The sequence below is a fragment of the Brienomyrus brachyistius genome, chromosome 12 (genome assembly GCF_023856365.1).
Source record: "Brienomyrus brachyistius isolate T26 chromosome 12, BBRACH_0.4, whole genome shotgun sequence".
NCBI classification, from domain to species: domain Eukaryota; kingdom Metazoa; phylum Chordata; class Actinopteri; order Osteoglossiformes; family Mormyridae; genus Brienomyrus; species Brienomyrus brachyistius.
In genome coordinates this window covers 15,492,152-15,510,220 of record NC_064544.1, presented here as the reverse complement: position 1 = coordinate 15,510,220, position 18,069 = coordinate 15,492,152, and the positions used below count along the sequence as shown (strand labels likewise).

Genomic DNA, 18,069 nt, shown 5'->3' with positions numbered 1-18,069 from the left:
TCCTGCGTCCTTCAAGTGCAAGCAGTGTACTGTATGTTCTCTTTAGTTAACAGTATCTTTCTTATCCCCTGTATCAAAAGTCTGATCAAAAGCAGCTCTGGTATGATAACCATGCTCCTTACTGTTCTGGGAAATATCAAAACAGATGTGATGAATGTATTTTAATAATCTAATTAGTAGCAACGAAAACCTACACACACAGCCACCCCTTCTGGATATGACAGGCCACCCGTGAATTAGACATTTATGACTCCATATTCAGTCTTCCAGAAGTATCACCCCCGGCCCGATATATTCACATACCTACGGTAGAAGGGCATAGGCAAGGCGAAGAGAAAGGCCAAGGTCCACAATCCCAGGAGGAGAGCCCAGAGTGTGCGTTTGGTGCGCAGCCGCTGAGAGAGGAAAGGTCGTATCACAGCCAGCCAGCGATCCAGACTCATCAGGCAGATCAGGTAGATGGAGGCGTACATGTTCACACAGCACAGGTAGTGCACAGTCTTGCACAGCCCTTCCCCGAACAGCCAGCCACGCCCCGCAGCCAGAAAGTGAAGAAAGAACGGTGCGCTGAGCAGCACCAGGGCGTCAGCCACTGCCAGGTTGAGCACCAGTAGGCAGGTAAGTGAGCGGCGTGCCACACGGAATACAATTGTCCACACGACAAACAAGTTCCCAGGGACGCCCGCAAGAAAGGCTAGTGACAGGAGCCAGATCCCAACTTGATGGCTCACGGGCAGCGAGGAACTGGACGTAGTCGCATTGGTCATCTTAGTTGTGGAAGTACAGATGACTATCTCTCTGCCGCACTGGAGGTTTTCTGTGGGTCTAGTAGTGAGAAAGATGAAACAGGAAATACTAAATGAGTTTGACAACAAGCTGAATTCTAAGTAAAAGGCATGCAAAGAAGAACTAGCAAAGTACATTGTCACATGGAACAGTGTTGTGACCTTGAGCGAGTACCCCCCTAATCAAGTGGTATCCAAAACGAGCACACAGGAGGGATTAGGGCTGGATCGTAAAAGTATTTATTGGTTTTATTAACAATCACAACAAAAAGGGGCGGGTTCAATAACTCCCGGTGACCTGGTTGATGTTTCCACTGGTGAAGTATGTCCTTCAGTAGGTAGTTCAAAACCCCGGCCCGCGCCACTGGGCAGCCAGAGATATCCTCACAGCAGGCTGGGACCCTATTGCTCGATTAGCACCCCTGGTTTAAACAAATCAAAATACCAAATACTCAAAACAACAAAGTAGTCCTCACTCCAAAACAAAAAAAAAAACCAAAAAACATACCGACGGCGCACAGCAAATCCACTCCAATACGCACACTGGGGTCGTCAGAACACTGGTCCCAGGCCCCAACTAATAAGCCTATAGACCGGGAGCCCAGAGGGGTCAGCCTAGCTGAAAACGAACCAATTTCCCTTAGTGTAATCTTGCTGGGGGCATATGACAGTTCATCAGAATGGATGTCTGCCGGGTCCGTGGTGGTGGGTGTGGAAATGAATTCAAATTATTGAGCTAGGTCGGCTCAAAAATGAACTTCTTGAAAATGGTGCTTCAATGTACCAGCTTACATCCGAACTGAATGAAACTAGCTGGAATTTGTTCAGTATCAGCCTAGGTATCATGAATGAACATTGCCAGACTGTTTCTGTGGTGGGTTACCCTGACAGACACACCAAAATTTGAGCTAGATCAGCTGATATAGATATCCCAACTGATATCCCGCAAACCAAATGAATGAATACCTGTATCTTAAAATCATTATCTATTATTGCGAAGAATTATGTCTTCACTTGAAGAATTATTAATCTTCATTATACTGAGAGGGCACCAGGGAAGAAAACGCAAATCGCAGAGATGGTACATCCGACCAATTAATAGATCTTGTCAGCAAAATGGAAAATACTTTTCTCTGGTTTTGCCAATGAGAGACATTGACGAGGAAAAACACCGGGCCTGCAGGATCACCGCTTCGTTTTGCGGCAAACTTTTTTTCCGTGCTCGAACATACCGGTCTCGCACTTGTCGCCACTTGTTTCCGAATTAATATTCAGGATGTTCGAAATCTCTTGCCAACTATTATTACAAGCTATTTTGTCACCGTAGAGAGGTTCTGTCACGTCACATAAATTAGGATAATTGCGGACTCGCTCAATCAACAAGCCCTCAAACATGGACACCTTGACCGTTGAGTGCAAATCTTGCAACACTGCCCTCTATACATTACGCAGGTATTGCATCTCCGTATACGTTCCGTTAATTTTTGAGTACGTGCACAAAAACTGACGCCAAGAACGCAAGATACGGACCGCGGCTGTACGTACGTACATACGTACGTAGTTAACAGCAAGTATATTTCTGCCTTCATCCAGAGGAATACTACTTGCCGCACTCCCTTTTCCCAAGAAACCTTCGAGACCAAACAGTTCATTTTGAATCAAGAGATTATGCGGGTATAAATCTGTTGGAATACCGCGCCCCCACATCAGCATAAAAGTCGCCTCGGGGTATCAAAATAAAGGTCCCCTTTTCAGCTATATGGTCGCTACTCGTACCGGTTACAGTGTGAAAAAGAAATATGACAAAAAGTACACAACCAAAATGTTTCATTAGTACAAGATGTGCGATTGCACACACTTTCACATCCTTGCAGATTATTGCGTACTAATCTTATGAGGATACTTTATATATGGTTTGCTCATATGCTTGGACTGACACACTGTTGCAAAATCTTTCAGAGATTACACGTTGTTTGGCAATTCATATATATATATATATATATATATATATATATATATATATATATATATATATATATATATATATATATATATATATATATATATATATATATATTGGTAGAACTGGAGTTATACATTCAACCCTGCAATATTATAGTAGTAAAATCACAATATTGCATATATGTCAATGGTGCATGTATGCACTACGTAAACATCTCTGTGTTGCAGCTATAATATACCTTTATTTTCCCTGGTAATTAAAAGGGAGCAAAAAACTCCTCTTTCGAAAAGCAGGGAGCATAATATTTGAATCTGAACTACTGTTCTTTGCTGTATATGTACTGAAGCATTTGTATAATGAACTACAGTTTTTTGTAACAGTATGGAAATATCGAGCATGAAATGTGTTTGCAGAAATCTTGTTATCAGTGCAGATTTGTCATATTCACAATTTTCTTTACTGTTTAACTTATACCTTATAGTTAAACTTCTCCCAGAATCACACATGAATTTGGAATCATTCAGTGGCGAGAAAAATAAATGAAAATAACAAAGATGAACTGAAAGGGTAGGTGTCATTGTGGTGAGAAACAGAAGCGTGTGCTGCAGCCGATTTGACAGCAATTTTTGCTTCTGCAGAGTCAGCAAAACTGCAACATCTTGTGAGCTTCAACAGCACATGCAGTCCGGAATTCATTTCATGCTATATAAATACAATTGCAGTCATATCTAGAGAAAGTCTTATATTCAAAGGAAAACATTTTACATTTAAAGGGAGAGCAACTTCTTTTAATTAATCAACAGTGCTGCAGTTTCACTAACACTATCAGTGCCTAGACACAACAAGGAGCCCACCTTCACAGTGCCATTTAACAATCTCTGCATTTATCCTCCTTATATTTGTATCTGAGACGTCTTGGCAGGGCCTGTTACCTTTCCTGCGTCCTTCAAGTGCAGGCAGTGTACTGTATGTTCCCTTTAATGAACAGTATCTTTCTTATCCCCTGTATCAAAAGTCTGATTAAAAGCAGGTCTGGTACGATAACCATGCTCCTTACTGTTCTGGGAAATATCAAAACAGATGTGATGAATGTATTTTATTGACTGGAAGCAGACTATTAGAGCAAGAGGTAATCTTCATCTAACCAGTAAAAGACAGTGAATGGAAGTAAAAGAATATTCATTTAGTTCTATTTTTTAATTTGCAAAAAGCAGATATTTTTTATTATAGAAGCTTAAACAGTGAGCTCCAGAATTATTAGGAACCCTATCTAGTATGAGTTTATCACCCCTGAGTGCAGGGATGGAATGCCATGTTCTCATTTGGCCAGTGACATCTGCTGGCCAAACGGAAACATGACAGGACTGGCAGCAGTAGATCCTAACAGTACCCAGCACCCCCCCCCCCCACCCCCACCCCAATTCATGCACTCTGGGCTTGGGAAGTAAAAGATAAAAGCGAGATTCTGTATGTCACACAGTTCTGTTCCAGAAGTGACACAGGTTTTCCCCCTGATTATTTTAAAGAAAACAAAATGTAATTTACATCACAAAAAAAACGTGTTGATATATTTTAAGTATATATTTTAATGAAAATCAAATGTTGAAAAAATTCCACGTAAAAAAATACACTGAGATATACAAAAATACATTTTTCTGCATTCCTAATTTCACAGAATTCTAAGAAGCGGCATTCTTTTTCTGTTTTTTAAACGCTGTACTACAAATAAATACTTTTCTGCAATAAAGATAAATTTACGAGTAGCATGAATGTTTACATTAAAATAGGGGGAAAAAATCTTAGATCTGCTCCGTCGTGGTCATTGTCTTTAGCTCCACCTTCGCGTCTGTCTCCGCCTTCAGACGAGGGTCTGTCTGTACACTAGGCTCCGCCCACTCGTCCCGACCAGTCTTAAAACCAAATCGGAGGGACAGCTTGCGCAAGGTAGTGGTCTCGCCAGAGGAGCCGCTGCGGCTGGAGCGTGTGCTACGGCTAAAGGACCCACTCCCCTCTGAATTGGTGCCATCAAACAGTTTGGCCATGAAACCTAGTCCTGCATTGCGGATGTATGAGCTGCCGGCAAAGACGTAGAGGATGGGGTTCACACTGCTGCTGAGAAAGGCAAAGGCCGTGACGTTGGGCCGGGCTGCCGCTGCAAAGTTCTTTATGGAGGATAAATCCTGTAGTTTTCCTACCACCTGGAGAGGGAGGGAACGGGGGAAGACATTGGGAGGCAAAAAAGGGAGGAGAGAAGGAGAGAAAGGAAATGAAGAAAGGGGAGAAGCAGGATGAAGAAAAGGGACATAGGTAATATTGTGCCTGTTTAATAATGAGATGTCATCTTTTATGTACAAAAGTGTGGAGGTTATATAAATGTATATTTCAACTGGGGGGGGGGGAGCTAGGGCCAATTCTGCAAGTAAATTAGTGTATTATTATTATTGTTATTTATTTATTCATTCCTTCATTTATTCGCATGCATAGCCTATATGTGGGATAAAGTTCTGTGAGCTGGAAGCAGGCAAAACACAAACATAAGCACATTTTCTTGACGGACTCATAACACGGGTGCACTGGGCGGCCGAATGGCTTCAGTTCGTGAAAAAAGAAGTTAACGGCAAAAAAAAAATCTAATCAAGCTTGTGGAAGCATGACGGCCTAAACAAGAAATCAGAGAAAGTTACATGTTTGTAAGAACTGTGAAATGTAACTGCAACGCATTGCATAAATAACTTTGAAAATTGCCTTTTGCTTCTTAATGCTGGCAATCTAGTGTAAGTAATAGTTGGAGGACATTAAGATCAAATTAACCTGGCCCCCCATAACAGAACAACTGACCCCAGTCTGCCCCCCAGTTGAAATGGTCTGCTGGCCAATGTTGGCATCGTCTGGAAGTGTCTGCGATCTTTCGGCAAACTCCAAATATATTCCCGTTTAACTCACTAAGTACCAAAACCATGAATGTAAAATGCGCGAAAGTGAAGGAGCTACTGTACATCTGTTTGACTCTGACAAAACAATAATCAGCCGTGTCAAGATTGCGAATAAAATAGTATACTTATTCAGTACTAGGAGGGAGTTATATATTTCTAAGATGATCATGCAGTAGCGTACCTGTAGGATATTGACGAGGTGATATGGAGCCCAAAAGAGCGCAAAGGCACTCATGATTATGAGGATGAGGCGGCTTCCTCGGCCCTTGCGCTGGAACATGGCACTGCGCAGGCGGTAGATGATGGAGGCGTAACACCCCACGATGAGGCAGAACGGTAGCAGGAAGCCAAGTAGCGTCTCCCACAGGTACTGGAAGACTTCATGATTCACGCTTCCCCAGTGATACGGCATGCATATGTAGATGGAGATATTTTTCTTTATAAATGGCTGGAGGTTACTATGATCAGAAGGAAGAGGTAACCATCAAAATACAGAGAATATGATTTTTCAAGCATATTGTCTGCTCTCTTTTCTGTTCATTTAGTGAAGCTCTAAGGCCTCTACAAGGTCATCGATATTCCAGTGCTGTTGTAGTTTGTTTTCCCACCCGTTTCTCAGGGTCCCCCAGCCAGCCCTCATTTTTACTCCCTCCCAGCTCCCCGCTAGACAGTCCACATTATTGCTAGAGGGTTGTGAAACTCTGCTGTAGTGTATCTCCATTCTCCTTTAAGGACTCAGCATATAGCAGTAAAAATGGATTCTTCCCCTACAACTGCTGAAGGACCATTAACCCAACACTAATGTTACATCGCCTGATACCTGCTGTACTGCAGTTATATATCTGTCTGGATTTTCCTGTGTACTGCTGTACCTTTAACTCTCATACAATACAGTGCTACATCAGCATTTTAACGAAAGCAGACCATCTAAAATGGCATATCATTCACATAATATTCGGGATTTACATATCATCATCAGGGAAAATAGGAATAATACCAAAAATCTAAATAGCAAATTGGTTTAAACCTCTTCCCTTTGGTCATGCTATTGGTCACACTTAGGTTAAAATGGGAAGTGAATGTCACAGAGCCTTATTGCCTCTAGGTTAAGAAGCATTCTGCTTGGAACCTTCCGATCATTTTGACCAAGGTGGCCAATCTTAACCACAAATGGCCGGTGTGGATGCGGGTTTTTGGGATAATCTTTAAGTCAGCTGTTCAAGCCCAGGTGTGAGGACTCTTCAGCCAATCAGTCCTCTAATTAATAATCTAATTAGGGAGTAGCAACGAAAACCTGCACACACAGCGGCCCCTTCTGGATATGACAGGCCACCCCTGAATTAGACATTTCTGACTCCATATTCAGTCTTCCAGAAGTATCACCCCCGGCCCCGATATATTCACATACCTACGGTAGAAGGGCATGGGCAAGGCGAAGAGAAAGGCCAAGGTCCACAATCCCAGGAGGAGAGCCCAGAGTGTGCGTTTGGTGCGCAACCGCTGAGAGAGGAAAGGTCGTATCACAGCCAGCCAGCGATCCAGACTCATCAGGCAGATCAGGTAGATGGAGGCGTACATGTTCACACAGCACAGGTAGTGCACAGTCTTGCACAGCCCTTCCCCGAACAGCCAGCCACGCCCCGCAGCCAGAAAGTGAAGAAAGAACGGTGCGCTGAGCAGCACCAGGGCGTCAGCCACTGCCAGGTTGAGCACCAGTAGGCAGGTAAGTGAGCGGCGTGCCACACGGAATACAATTGTCCACACGACAAACAAGTTCCCAGGGACGCCCGCAAGAAAGGCTAGTGACAGGAGCCAGATCCCAACTTGATGGCTCACGGGCAGCGAGGAACTGGACGTAGTCGCATTGGTCATCTTAGTTGTGGAAGTACAGATGACTATCTCTCTGCCGCACTGGAGGTTTTCTGTGGGTCTAGTAGTGAGAAAGATGAAACAGGAAATACTAAATGAGTTTGGCAACAAGCCGAATTCTACGTAAAAGGCATGCAAAGAAGAACTAGCAAAGTACATTGTTACATGGAACAGTGTGAAAAAGAAATATGACAAAAAGAAGGGTACACAACCAAAATGTTTCATTAGTACAATATGTGCGATTGCACACACTTTCACATCCTTGCAGGTTATTGCGTACTAATCTTATGATGCTCCTTTACGCATGGTTTGCTCATATGCTTGGACTGACCCACTGTTGCAAAATCTTTCAGAGATTACACATTGTTTTGCAATTCATATTTTTTTTTTCGTAGAACTGGAGTTATACATTCAACCCTGCAATATTATAGTAGTAAAATCACAATATTGCATATATGTCAATGGTGCATTTATGCACTACGTAAACATCTCTGTGTTGCAGCTATAATATACCTTTATTTTTCCTGGTAATTAAAAGAGAGCAAAAAACTCCTCTTTCTAAAAGCAGGGAGCATAATATTTGAATCTGAACTACTGTTCTTAGCTGTATATATACTGAAACATTTGTATAATGAGCTACAGTTTTTTCTAACAGTATGGAAATATCGAGCATGAAATGTGTTTGCAGAAATCTTGTTATCAGTGCAGATTTGTCATAGTCACAATTTTCTTTGCTGTTTAACTTCTACCTTATAGTTAAACTTAAAATCACACATGATTTTGGAATCATTCAGTGGCGAGAAAAATAAATGAAAATAACAAAGATGAAGTGAAAGGGTAGGTGTCATTGTGGTGAGAAACAGAAGCGTGTGCTGCAGCCGATTTGACAGCAATTTTTGCTTGTGCAGAGTCAGCAAAACTGCAACATCTTGTGAACTTCAACAGCATATGCAGTCCAGAATTGGCCCATGTGGACTTACATGGAGATGCAGAACTGGGCGACTCTACACAGCTCTCATCTGCATTTTATTCTTTTGTTGCCTATTTCAGTTAGGGTTAAAACCCGCATATGCCGTAAGCAGAAGTCAAGAAAACTAAAAAATTGTCTTTCATCTCAGGCCAAGGTTCCGTTGGTGGTTGCAAGTTGCCACCTTAAAAGAAATATTTAGTTTGTATGGTTTCATGCAACAAGAATATGCAGAAATTTACATTTACATGAAATTAAAAATAATTTTTAAAAATTCTTAAAAAAAAAATCTACCTCATAGATATTTATCTACCTCTGCTTCCTGTTTCTGACTAATAAACACATAAATGTGTGAAATATGAGTTCTGGTCGCTGAGCACAGGGCATAAGTGCAGTGTGATTCGAAAATATGGGTAAACAGATGCATGATCTGTATTATTGTATATTAATCTCAGTGTGATTTATAGCCTAAGTGCTCCTTCGGAAAGCAGAATATTGGGAATCGCATGATAATCAGTGTCCTCTCCAAACCGAAATGTAGATTTAACTTGGGTTGCCACCATGGTCCAAAAGGCACAAGAGAAGTGTTGGCCTTCGTTAGTCCTATTGGAAGAACTGACCAGGGCTCTCACTCTGTTTAGATAATATTCTCCAGGCATACCTTGATGCAGGTATCTCACAAAGGAAAAAAAAAACATTCATCACAAACAAGAACTCTCTTAATTGACTGAATTTTGGTGTTGGTGACAGAATTGTGCTGAACACTACCAATAATGTCACGACTGAACATACACTGCTGTCTATTAACCTCAGCCAGTTACAGGTAACTAATATCATACCATGTACAAAACTCTGCTGCTAAACGCTAATTTCAGCATGAATATTTGGGTACTGCTAGGTGCAGTTAGCGCGGTCAACTAGATATTCAGGCAGAATACATGGACATCTTTTAGGAACCTACCAGTCTTAGCCACTTGCCTGGAAGGATGTTCTCAGTATTCGGCTGTCTTCCTGCTCACCATTATGAGTCCATGGGTTCCTGGATGGCTTCTCATGCAACCAGTGTGCTGTCCCCGCTCTCCGCCTCTTCCTGTCTCAATGCTGAGAGGAAGCTGAGGTTACCACAGTCAGGAAACAGGGGAGGCCACAGTCAAACATGTAGCAACCTCCCCTTTGAATCACACACACACACACACACACACACTGAAATCCAACCATCCATCCACTCATCCATCCACCCGTGTTTGATGACTGCATGTTCATTTACCTCAGAGCCCACAGAAGTTTAAAACACAGAAACTTAAAAAACTTTAAAATTAATTGGTGCCTAGTGGCTTGTACCTCTATACATATTTCTGAAATTGTCTTTAGCTTTCATTAACCGATATGTCGAAGTCATTAGTAATCTGCTCGTCTCCACTTATATGTGGTACATCCTTGTATTTCGGTGGTTATCATTGTCTATAATCACAGCTGTCCTGTCAACAGCTGTCTGTTATCATAGTTATAACTCTCTGCAACTGTATACAGTTGGTTTTTAACTTTTTAATGCACCAAATGCCTGCAGTTGTTGACATTTTGCAATATTTGATCACAGACACCATGTTTTAAGATATTTCTTATTTGAAGATATATTTTTATTTAAATCCCATGTGTGAAGCACCTTGAGCTGTATTTCATGTATGAAAAGAACGATATAAATACATCCTTCTTCTTCTTGTTATTATTATTGTTGTTATCGTTATTATACATACTGAGCTCTTCCCGAAACACCAATCCAGATATCATATGATCAATGCCTCTTGTGTTTTGTTGTGGCAAGTTGTGCTTGATGAACAGGGCATGAGTGAAACCCTGGGTTCCGCTTGCCCAGCGGATGTGGTTTCATCATCCCCTCTGTCAGCTTTGCAGTGCTCACACTGCCAACACAGCAAGAGCCAGCTGGATTTATTTGATTGCCCATCCCGTTTCCAGCAACAGAACAGATGCTCCGATGACGAAGGATGTGAGGCATCTACCGACACTGACGTCTGCCTGTGAGTTTGTCCACACCGCTGCGTGCCATCATTATCAGCAAAGGGGGAACAAATTAAATGAAGACTAAGAATCTCTGCAGAAGGTACCTCAGCCCAGCAGTGGTTTCTCTTTCTGTGTGTGTATATATATATATATATATATATCTGGAAGAGAAATAATTAACAGTAACAGTACTTGAGTCGATTATGCACTGTGCTAAATGTGACTGTTAAGGCGGTAGGTGTGTGACTGTGGGGGACATATTACTGCTGTATTCTTGCAGGGGGGAGAAGTACTACGCTGTAACAGAAAAAAACCCTCCCCAATTACACTGTATTTACTTATGATATTAATATCACATTGGGTGCAAACTACCGATGGTCAGAAGATAAGGGAAAGGTCATTTTAATTAGCTGCAGTACATGAAGTGCTTGTTGTATTAAGTTACCGTTTGTACATTTTTTCAACTCTTTTACAGTTAAGGGGTGACAGCGAAGCTGTAGAAGAATGACAGAAAATGAGAGTAATATTCAGTTCTAGATGAAACCGACAACAGGTTGGTAAAGGCAAGGAGAGTTCGGTGGCAACTTTTTGTTACCTCATGGGAGTTTGCACATACAGGAAGGTCTGCTGGAAGGAAGCAAGAACAGTCCAATAGGAGAGATTGAGGTTATGCAGGGAAAGTATGTAATACAGAGAGATTTACCAGGCATGGGGACTGGATGATGGAACAGGGGATTCGATTGGCACTACTGGGAAGCAAGCAAACAGACGAGCTGAGCAATTGGCTGTTTTGCTTGCTCATAGTAACTGAACCAAACCGGAACTGCCTTAAAGCCATTTCTCCTGGTGTCATTTCCTCATCAACGGGGCTTTTTTATGCTTAACGGTTTGTCATAGAGGACCTCAGCCCATCCCAAAACCAACCCTAACCCTCCCCAAATCTCCGAAACGGTAAACAGAAGGCATAACAAAAAGAAAAATCAGTCCATGTAAAACTGAAGGAAGGTACTTGGGGCTATTTTTTTACTGTAGAACCAGTTCTTCTTGATTTACTTAGAGATTGTTAAGAAACTCCTGTCTCTGTTTTGTCGATGCATGTTTCCCTTAGAAATATTGATTGGCTTGTTGTACATTCTCCCTTAAAATAACTACTTGGTATTTTTTTTTGTCAGGGAGATAATAACTGGCTTGTGATTTGTATTCTTCTTTCACAGGACTCAGAACAGGAAATAAATAACAGCCCATAAAGTAAAATTAATAACATTAGAGTGAAAAGAATTTGCCATTTTAATTCAGCTTTCTCCCTTCTGTTTTAGAATCTAGATGACATAATGATTGGATTACCTCCCTCGACACCTACTCTCTCTTCTGGCCCAGTTTCAAACTCAACCTCTTTGTCAGACCATCCATCTCCAGCTGTTGGTATTACCCTGCTGGTGGTTGCCTTGGTAGTGGGTCTACCTGGGAACCTGTTTGTGGTTTGGACTGTCTTGTTTCGCCTGCGCCGGCGATCTGTCACTGCCTTGTTAATCCTTCAGCTGGCCGCGGCTGACTGTCTGGTGCTGTTGACTGCGCCCTTTTTTCTGCGTCAACTGGCCGCCCGTAGGGTTTGGGAATTTGGGGACACTGCTTGCCGTGTGGTACACTATGGATGCGGGGTCAACATGTACGTCAGCGTCTACCTGATTACCCTGATGGCCGGTGACCGCCTTCTGGGTGTTTCCAAGCCCTTCGTGTCTCAGCGTGTCCGCACCAAGTCTCGCCTCAGGCCAGCAATCGCAGCTATTTGGGCACTGGCCTTGGTGCTGTCCATCCCAGTGGCTGTCTACAAGCACGTGGATCCAAAGAGTTACTGCGAGCCTAATTACCCCAGTGCAGAACATGAGGTGTTTCACTACTGCTTGGAGCTGGTGGCGGCCTTCGTCTTGCCGTTCATTGTGCTGGCCGTCTGCTACTGCAGAATCTCCCGCACCCTGGAGGCCGCCCGGGTCCGCTGGCGCCGCCGCTCCCGCCGCAGAACTGGACGCCTTATTGTGCTCATCATGGCGAGCTTCATCATACTCTGGGTGCCCTACCATCTGGTCAACCTGTTGCAGACGAGCGCAATCCTGGCCGGCGAAAAAGGGGTAAATCTGCTAAAAATATGCAAGATTATACGGCCCAGGGTCATCGCCTTGGCCTTTCTCAGTAGCTCCATAAATCCTCTGCTATATGCCTGCACCGGCTCCACCTTGTCTGGTACCTCGGGACTCGGTTGCATCGCCCGCTTGTTGGAGGGAACTGATTCAGAATCACAAAGCAGGAGGGGGGACAGTCAAGGGGATAGGGGGAACGCTGGCGAACAGAATGGGGAATCTCTGAGAATGGGGCACATTCCAGCAAAGGAGAAAAACGATCAAAAGGAGTAAATCACTGAAGAACTGAGCGATGGGTTGGTACTACTGGAATATGCAACAACACCGCTGGAAAACAAAAAAAAAGTAACATATGAAGACTGTAATGTTTGACTGCAGCAGAAGAAATAACTGGAACCTATCAAAGGACTTGCACTGAAAAATGAACAAAAAGTCAAGAAGCCCAAAGAGCTGCACAGAAACTATATTTATCTAAATATAACCATTCAGTCATAGTATCCAAGTTTGTGTGTAAAAATATGCTTGCATTTCTCATGCTTGTGTCATTTAATCATGATTCTTTCTTCTTTCATAAGCAAACAATAAGCATTTTTCTCTTGTTTACTTAATTTCACTTAATTTCGCAGATAAAACAGTATCAAACATTTAAGATATAATGTTAATATGTATATATTTTTTATTTGACAAAATTCAGCTTCACATTTATTTTAGAATAAAAAAATATATTATTCCATCACACACATAATTGTATTTCTGTGTTTTCTTGCCACTGACTGATTTTGATATAATTAATGATTCCTTGCCCTTAATACAACTCAAGATGTATTAAATAACTAAACATTTAACCCTTAACTATTTGGCTTCCACTGGGTTAAACTTGGCAGTTACTGACCTTGCACACTAGGTCTCCGAAAAGCTTTTAATCTCTATTTCTCAAATCACCTCCGATGGATAATTCATTGTCTCAAAATGGTTATTTTCCTTCAAGCCCCATAACTTGACTTTTCTTGGCGTATCTGTGGCTAATATAGACAAGCCAGCTTTCTGGCCAAATCTCATAGTAAGTTCTGTTCCTGTGTGTAGTCCTCTACTGAGCATCTTACAGTCTCTGATTAGCACAAATGCTCTTCCTGTTCAGGTAAACAAGCCTCTTGATAATTTGTTCCATTATGAGCTGTGGAATCTACAACGTACCAGGCTATGGTGAAAAATAGCTGCAAGTCATCCACATGTTATTGGATGGATTGTGGTGAGTAGGCCACAAAAAAAAATTAAGCGATAACTGAAAACTGATAAGGGGCTATGGAAAAAAACGATGTTTTAAGAAACTGTTAAGTAGCATCGCAGTGGCGTTTCTGCTATTGCTTAACCTTCACATTTGCATTGACCAAGCACTCTATCTCCTAGAGACTTTGCCTGTCTCCCCCCTGTTCCTGGGTATCCTGGCTGATTTTCCGGCTTCTCTTGATGCTCGAATCGGTGCTCTCAAACAGCTGCACCATGAAACCCAAGCCTGCTTTCTGGATGTAAGCCTTGCCGGCAATGAAGTAGAGCACGGGGTTCACGCAGCTGCTGATGAAGGCCAGGGCGGATGTGACTGTGCGGCTTGACTGCCAAATGACATCCAACCTGTATTTGTAATTAGAATCCTAATTAGCATCATTATTATACTTATAATTATGCCTATAGTCACAACAGTGGTCTTCAAAGTAGAGTACATGTCCTGCTGGAAGGATGTACACCTTTCATGTATTTGAATAGCATACACTAGTCCTCATTTGAAACTTTATTCAAGCATTAATAATAAAGTGTATAAAAAATGTGCAAAAATGTCATACCTGGCTTTTAGGGGGGAAGAAACTGGACACAGAACAGCTGCTATCTGCAAGAAAACAACTGGTCAGTGCAGTAGTGGAACGCTGGATCTGAGAAACTATACTGAGAAACACACAGTGCACACATGTACTAAAATTCTTAAAAAGGGCAAAGCATGTTCCAGGCGTTATTGATGGTAATTAAGGATAAGAAAACCAATACTTTAGCTAAATAGTATTAAAAAGGGTAATGGAAAGTATTTAATGTTATTTTACTTAGGTTAGTTTTGGAAGCAATGTTTAAAGTTTTTGTTTGGTTGTAGTTTTTAATTTCATTTTCATATTTCATTTCAGTTCATGTTAATGTTTTCTTATAGTTTCAGTTTTCCTTCATTTTCATGATAATAACCCTGGCACACAGACAGAGGCTTCCGCACATGTGAGTACCTGCACCACGTTGATAATGTGATATGGGAGCCAGAAGATTGCAAAAATCACCACAATTGCCAAGATTAGCCTCTCACTGCGTATCTTGCGGCGGAATCTAGTTTGTCGTATTCGCCGCAGAATGCACACGTAGTTGGTCACAATCACCCCATAGGGCAGTAGAAATCCCAGCAGTGTCTCTAAGGTGTAGTGGAAAATAACCTGCAACGAGGAAGTGTCAGGGTGGGAAGTGCTTAATACAATCATGACCTGTAGGAAGGCGAGAGAAATTTATGGAATGGAAGTCAAGGTAAAGGAATCAAAATGAGATGAGATGATGATGAGAGGATCACATAGACAATGAGAGGATCACACAGATAATTAGAGGATCACATATACAATGAGAGGATCACATAGATAATTAGAGGATCACATAGATAATTAGAGGATGATATAGACAATGAGAGGATCACATAGATAATTAGAGGATCACAAAAACAATGAGAGGATCACACAGACAATAAGAGGATCACATAGACACTGAGAGATCACATACACAATGAGAGCATCACATAGATAATTAGAGGATCACATAGACAATGAGAGGTTCACATGGATAATTAGAGGATCACATAGACAATGAGAGGACCATATAAACAATGAGAGGATCACATAGACAATGAGAGGTTCACATGGATAATTAGAGGATCACATAGACAATGAGAGGATCACGTAATCGCTGCATGTGGAGGATAGTTTATAATGTCCCACCACTAACCCATGTCACTCACATGCTGCGGAAGGGTGTGATTAGTGGTGCAAGCTATACGTCGACTTCCATTGTCTTCAGTCTCACTGTTCTGTCGGAATATCAAGACAGGGGAAGACAAGAGCAGCACCAGCATCCAGAGTCCTGCTAAAACCCACAGTACAGTCCTCCAGCCCGTGATGGCGCTCAGACGCTGGGGCCAAATGACCGCCACCAGTCGGTACAGGCTCATGAGTGAGATTAGGAGGATGGAAGCGTACATGTTGGTGCTGCACAGGTAGAACAGCCCCTTGCACATAATGCTGCCAAACTCCCACGAACGCTTCGCCAGGTAGGCGGCAAAGAATGGTGTGAGCGCCATCAGAAAGCTGTCAGCACAGGCTAGGTGTAGAAAGAGGAGGGTGGGAACAGAGCGTTTCTGGCCACGTGCAAGGATGCTCCATATAACAAAGAGGTTTCCAGGGCAGCCGAGGAGAAAGGCCAGAACCAGGATGAGAGCCCCCAAAGCAGTGGGCACATTCCCCAATATGTCCTGCCCACCTGTGGCATTGTGGAAGGGGGACGAGAGTAAGGAAGGGGGGAAGGCAGTGTTGTTCTGTGCCATTGGCGTTCTCTAAGAGAAAGAGAGAGATGTATGATGACAATGAGCATTTTCGTAAAATATCATTTCAGACAGGATAACTTGTTGAGGTGAGAGAGAAAGTGAGTCAACAGATGCACAGATTTCAAAACAAACAGTAAGCAAACCGAGAAGATGTGGCCACAAATACAAAATACAAAACTGAATTTAAACGAAAGAGAAAAATAAACAGTGAGATTGCCAATCTATTTCCTATGTAACTGAACAACAAATACCATCTGTTCGCGGGTTTGCTAATTGTTCTGCTGTTTGGATAAAGACTGTTCTATCCATTCATCCATTTTCCAAACCGCTTATCCTACTGGGTCCCGGGGGGTCCGGAGCCTATCCCGGAAGCAATGGGTACGAGGCAGGGAACAACCCAGGATGGGGGGCCAGCCCATCGCAGGGCACACTCACACACCAGTCACTCACACATGGGCAATTTAATAACTCCAATTAGCCTCAGCATGATTTTGGACTGTGGTGGGAAACCGGAGTACCCGGAGGAAACCCCACGACGACATGGGGAGAACATGCATACTCTGCACACATGTGACCCAGGCGGAGACTCAAACCCGGGTCCCAGAGGTGTGAGGCAACAGTGCTAACCACTGCACCACCATGCCGCCCCAGTGTGTTTTGCATTTTTGTATTTGGTCATGTATTTTATCATTGTACAGTATCTGATATAATTTTTCGCAAGATGGTTGAACGTCTGTGTTTGAGATCCCTAGTCAATATATCAATCAATACATGTAAAGACACATATTCTTACATAAAAAGAAATACATATACCTGCACTCGTTTGAATTCCTGTCTTAATCGGGATATCATTCTAATGTGCTAAATCACATCATATTCCCAATCACTGAATCAAGACTATCAAAAGCAGATGAACACTGACACCAAAATACATGCTCATAATGTTTCCCATTCCTTTTGAAGGACACTTGAGGTCATCCAATCGATTCATGAGAAACTCTCGGATAAGTTAACGGTCATCTCTGGCATTAGGAAGTTGCTACCGCCCTTTACCTGCCTGGTTTCTGGTCGTTCCCAGACTCCTGTTTCACATTGTTCTTGTGTGCTGAACCTGAAAGCAACCTGCTGCTCAGCTTCACCTTCCACCAGCTGAACCACGATTAAACCACGATTTAAAAACGTAGATTTGTTTAAAAATAGAGAGTGGTTCCTTAATTTTTTCCACAAGATTAGAAACCCAAGCACATTCATGCATACATAATACATGCATACACAAAAGCACACCAAAAACACCCCTGTTACTCATACCTTTCTGTTTTGTCCTACATAACTGCAATATTCCTAGATGAGTTCACTCACCTGTTACTTACGTGTCGATCAAATACACAGAATAAAATGAGATTCTCAAGGACCTCAGGAACAGTCGCAGAGATACCTGCAGCTTGAAATGAACACTACTACAATTTACTCCTGCCTTACCCCTTAATATCCTTCTTTTTGAAACTCTTCACACCCACTCTTAAACAGATTACCAGGCAAGTGTGGGCTTGTGACGAACCCGCCATCCCGCACACCCTCCTAAGTTGTTATGCCTTAATTTACATTTAAGGGAAGGTTGTGTCTGTGTTCTTTACACCACCCCTTTTTAAAGGAATAAGACTCACTATGGGACAGGCTGTGTTGCCTATACACCTATCCTGGGATGCAGATGCATAAAGCTTCTAAATAGTACTAAATCTGAAAAGAATTCCAGCACTCCACCCACAAACACATCACTCCACATCA

At 42.4% G+C, this 18,069-nt stretch overlaps 3 protein-coding genes and 2 long non-coding RNA genes across 21 annotated transcripts; 2 read left to right on the top strand and 3 right to left on the bottom strand.

Annotated features, from left to right (window-relative positions):
* Nucleotides 1-181: 181 nt before the first annotated feature.
* On the top strand, nucleotides 182-13,368 carry LOC125704838 (leukotriene B4 receptor 1-like). 16 transcript variants are annotated; one of them, XM_048970953.1, is made up of 4 exons: nucleotides 182-618; nucleotides 10,492-10,553; nucleotides 11,012-11,052; nucleotides 11,853-13,368. In XM_048970953.1, exons 3-4 carry the CDS (start codon nucleotides 11,041-11,043, stop codon nucleotides 12,942-12,944), a joined length of 1,104 nt encoding a protein of 367 aa, XP_048826910.1. In that variant the 5' UTR covers nucleotides 182-618; nucleotides 10,492-10,553; nucleotides 11,012-11,040; the 3' UTR covers nucleotides 12,945-13,368. The 16 variants fall into 16 exon arrangements, with proteins under 16 accessions (XP_048826910.1, XP_048826907.1, XP_048826904.1 ...); XM_048970950.1 differs by having other exon boundaries at nucleotides 183-618; nucleotides 10,492-10,636; XM_048970947.1 differs by having other exon boundaries at nucleotides 183-618; nucleotides 10,421-10,636.
* Nucleotides 807-2,439, bottom strand: LOC125704870 (uncharacterized). Its single transcript, XR_007381267.1, has 3 exons — nucleotides 2,343-2,439; nucleotides 1,084-1,207; nucleotides 807-825 (listed from the first exon to the last, which is right to left on the bottom strand). It is a non-coding gene; the product is annotated as an uncharacterized LOC125704870 (long non-coding RNA).
* ltb4r (leukotriene B4 receptor) lies at nucleotides 4,315-8,070 on the bottom strand. The gene is made up of 3 exons (XM_048970931.1): nucleotides 7,090-8,070; nucleotides 5,863-6,139; nucleotides 4,315-4,946 (listed from the first exon to the last, which is right to left on the bottom strand). Exons 1-3 carry the CDS (start codon nucleotides 7,773-7,775, stop codon nucleotides 4,548-4,550), a joined length of 1,362 nt encoding a protein of 453 aa, XP_048826888.1. The 5' UTR covers nucleotides 7,776-8,070; the 3' UTR covers nucleotides 4,315-4,547.
* Nucleotides 13,369-13,692: 324 nt separating the features above from the next.
* Nucleotides 13,693-17,869, bottom strand: LOC125704840 (leukotriene B4 receptor 1-like). Of its 2 annotated transcripts, XM_048970961.1 has the most exons (5): nucleotides 17,644-17,869; nucleotides 15,703-16,293; nucleotides 14,933-15,133; nucleotides 14,510-14,553; nucleotides 13,693-14,300 (listed from the first exon to the last, which is right to left on the bottom strand). In XM_048970961.1, exons 2-5 carry the CDS (start codon nucleotides 16,282-16,284, stop codon nucleotides 14,075-14,077), a joined length of 1,053 nt encoding a protein of 350 aa, XP_048826918.1. In that variant the 5' UTR covers nucleotides 16,285-16,293; nucleotides 17,644-17,869; the 3' UTR covers nucleotides 13,693-14,074. The 2 variants fall into 2 exon arrangements, with proteins under 2 accessions (XP_048826918.1, XP_048826919.1); XM_048970962.1 differs by lacking the exon at nucleotides 17,644-17,869 and having other exon boundaries at nucleotides 15,703-17,637.
* On the top strand, nucleotides 15,463-15,786 carry LOC125704868 (uncharacterized). Its single transcript, XR_007381265.1, has 2 exons — nucleotides 15,463-15,597; nucleotides 15,638-15,786. It is a non-coding gene; the product is annotated as an uncharacterized LOC125704868 (long non-coding RNA).
* Nucleotides 17,870-18,069: the final 200 nt, after the last annotated feature.

Excerpts from the sequence above, each read along its gene's own strand:
- LOC125704840 (XM_048970961.1), bottom strand. The coding sequence starts at position 16,284 with ATGGCACAGAACAACACTGCCTTCCCCCCTTCCTTACTCTCGTCCCCC. Across the intron at positions 15,134-15,702 it reads ATCACACCCTTCCGCAGCAT|GTTATTTTCCACTACACCTT; the intron begins GTGAGTGACATG and ends TCCTCGTTGCAG. Across the intron at positions 14,301-14,509 it reads TCTTCCCCCCTAAAAGCCAG|GTTGGATGTCATTTGGCAGT; the intron begins GTATGACATTTT and ends TTACAAATACAG.
- ltb4r (XM_048970931.1), bottom strand. The coding sequence starts at position 7,775 with ATGAAACATTTTGGTTGTGTACCCTTCTTTTTGTCATATTTCTTTTTC. Across the intron at positions 6,140-7,089 it reads CCCATGCCCTTCTACCGTAG|TAACCTCCAGCCATTTATAA; the intron begins GTATGTGAATAT and ends TTCTGATCATAG. Across the intron at positions 4,947-5,862 it reads ACCTCGTCAATATCCTACAG|GTGGTAGGAAAACTACAGGA; the intron begins GTACGCTACTGC and ends CTCCCTCTCCAG.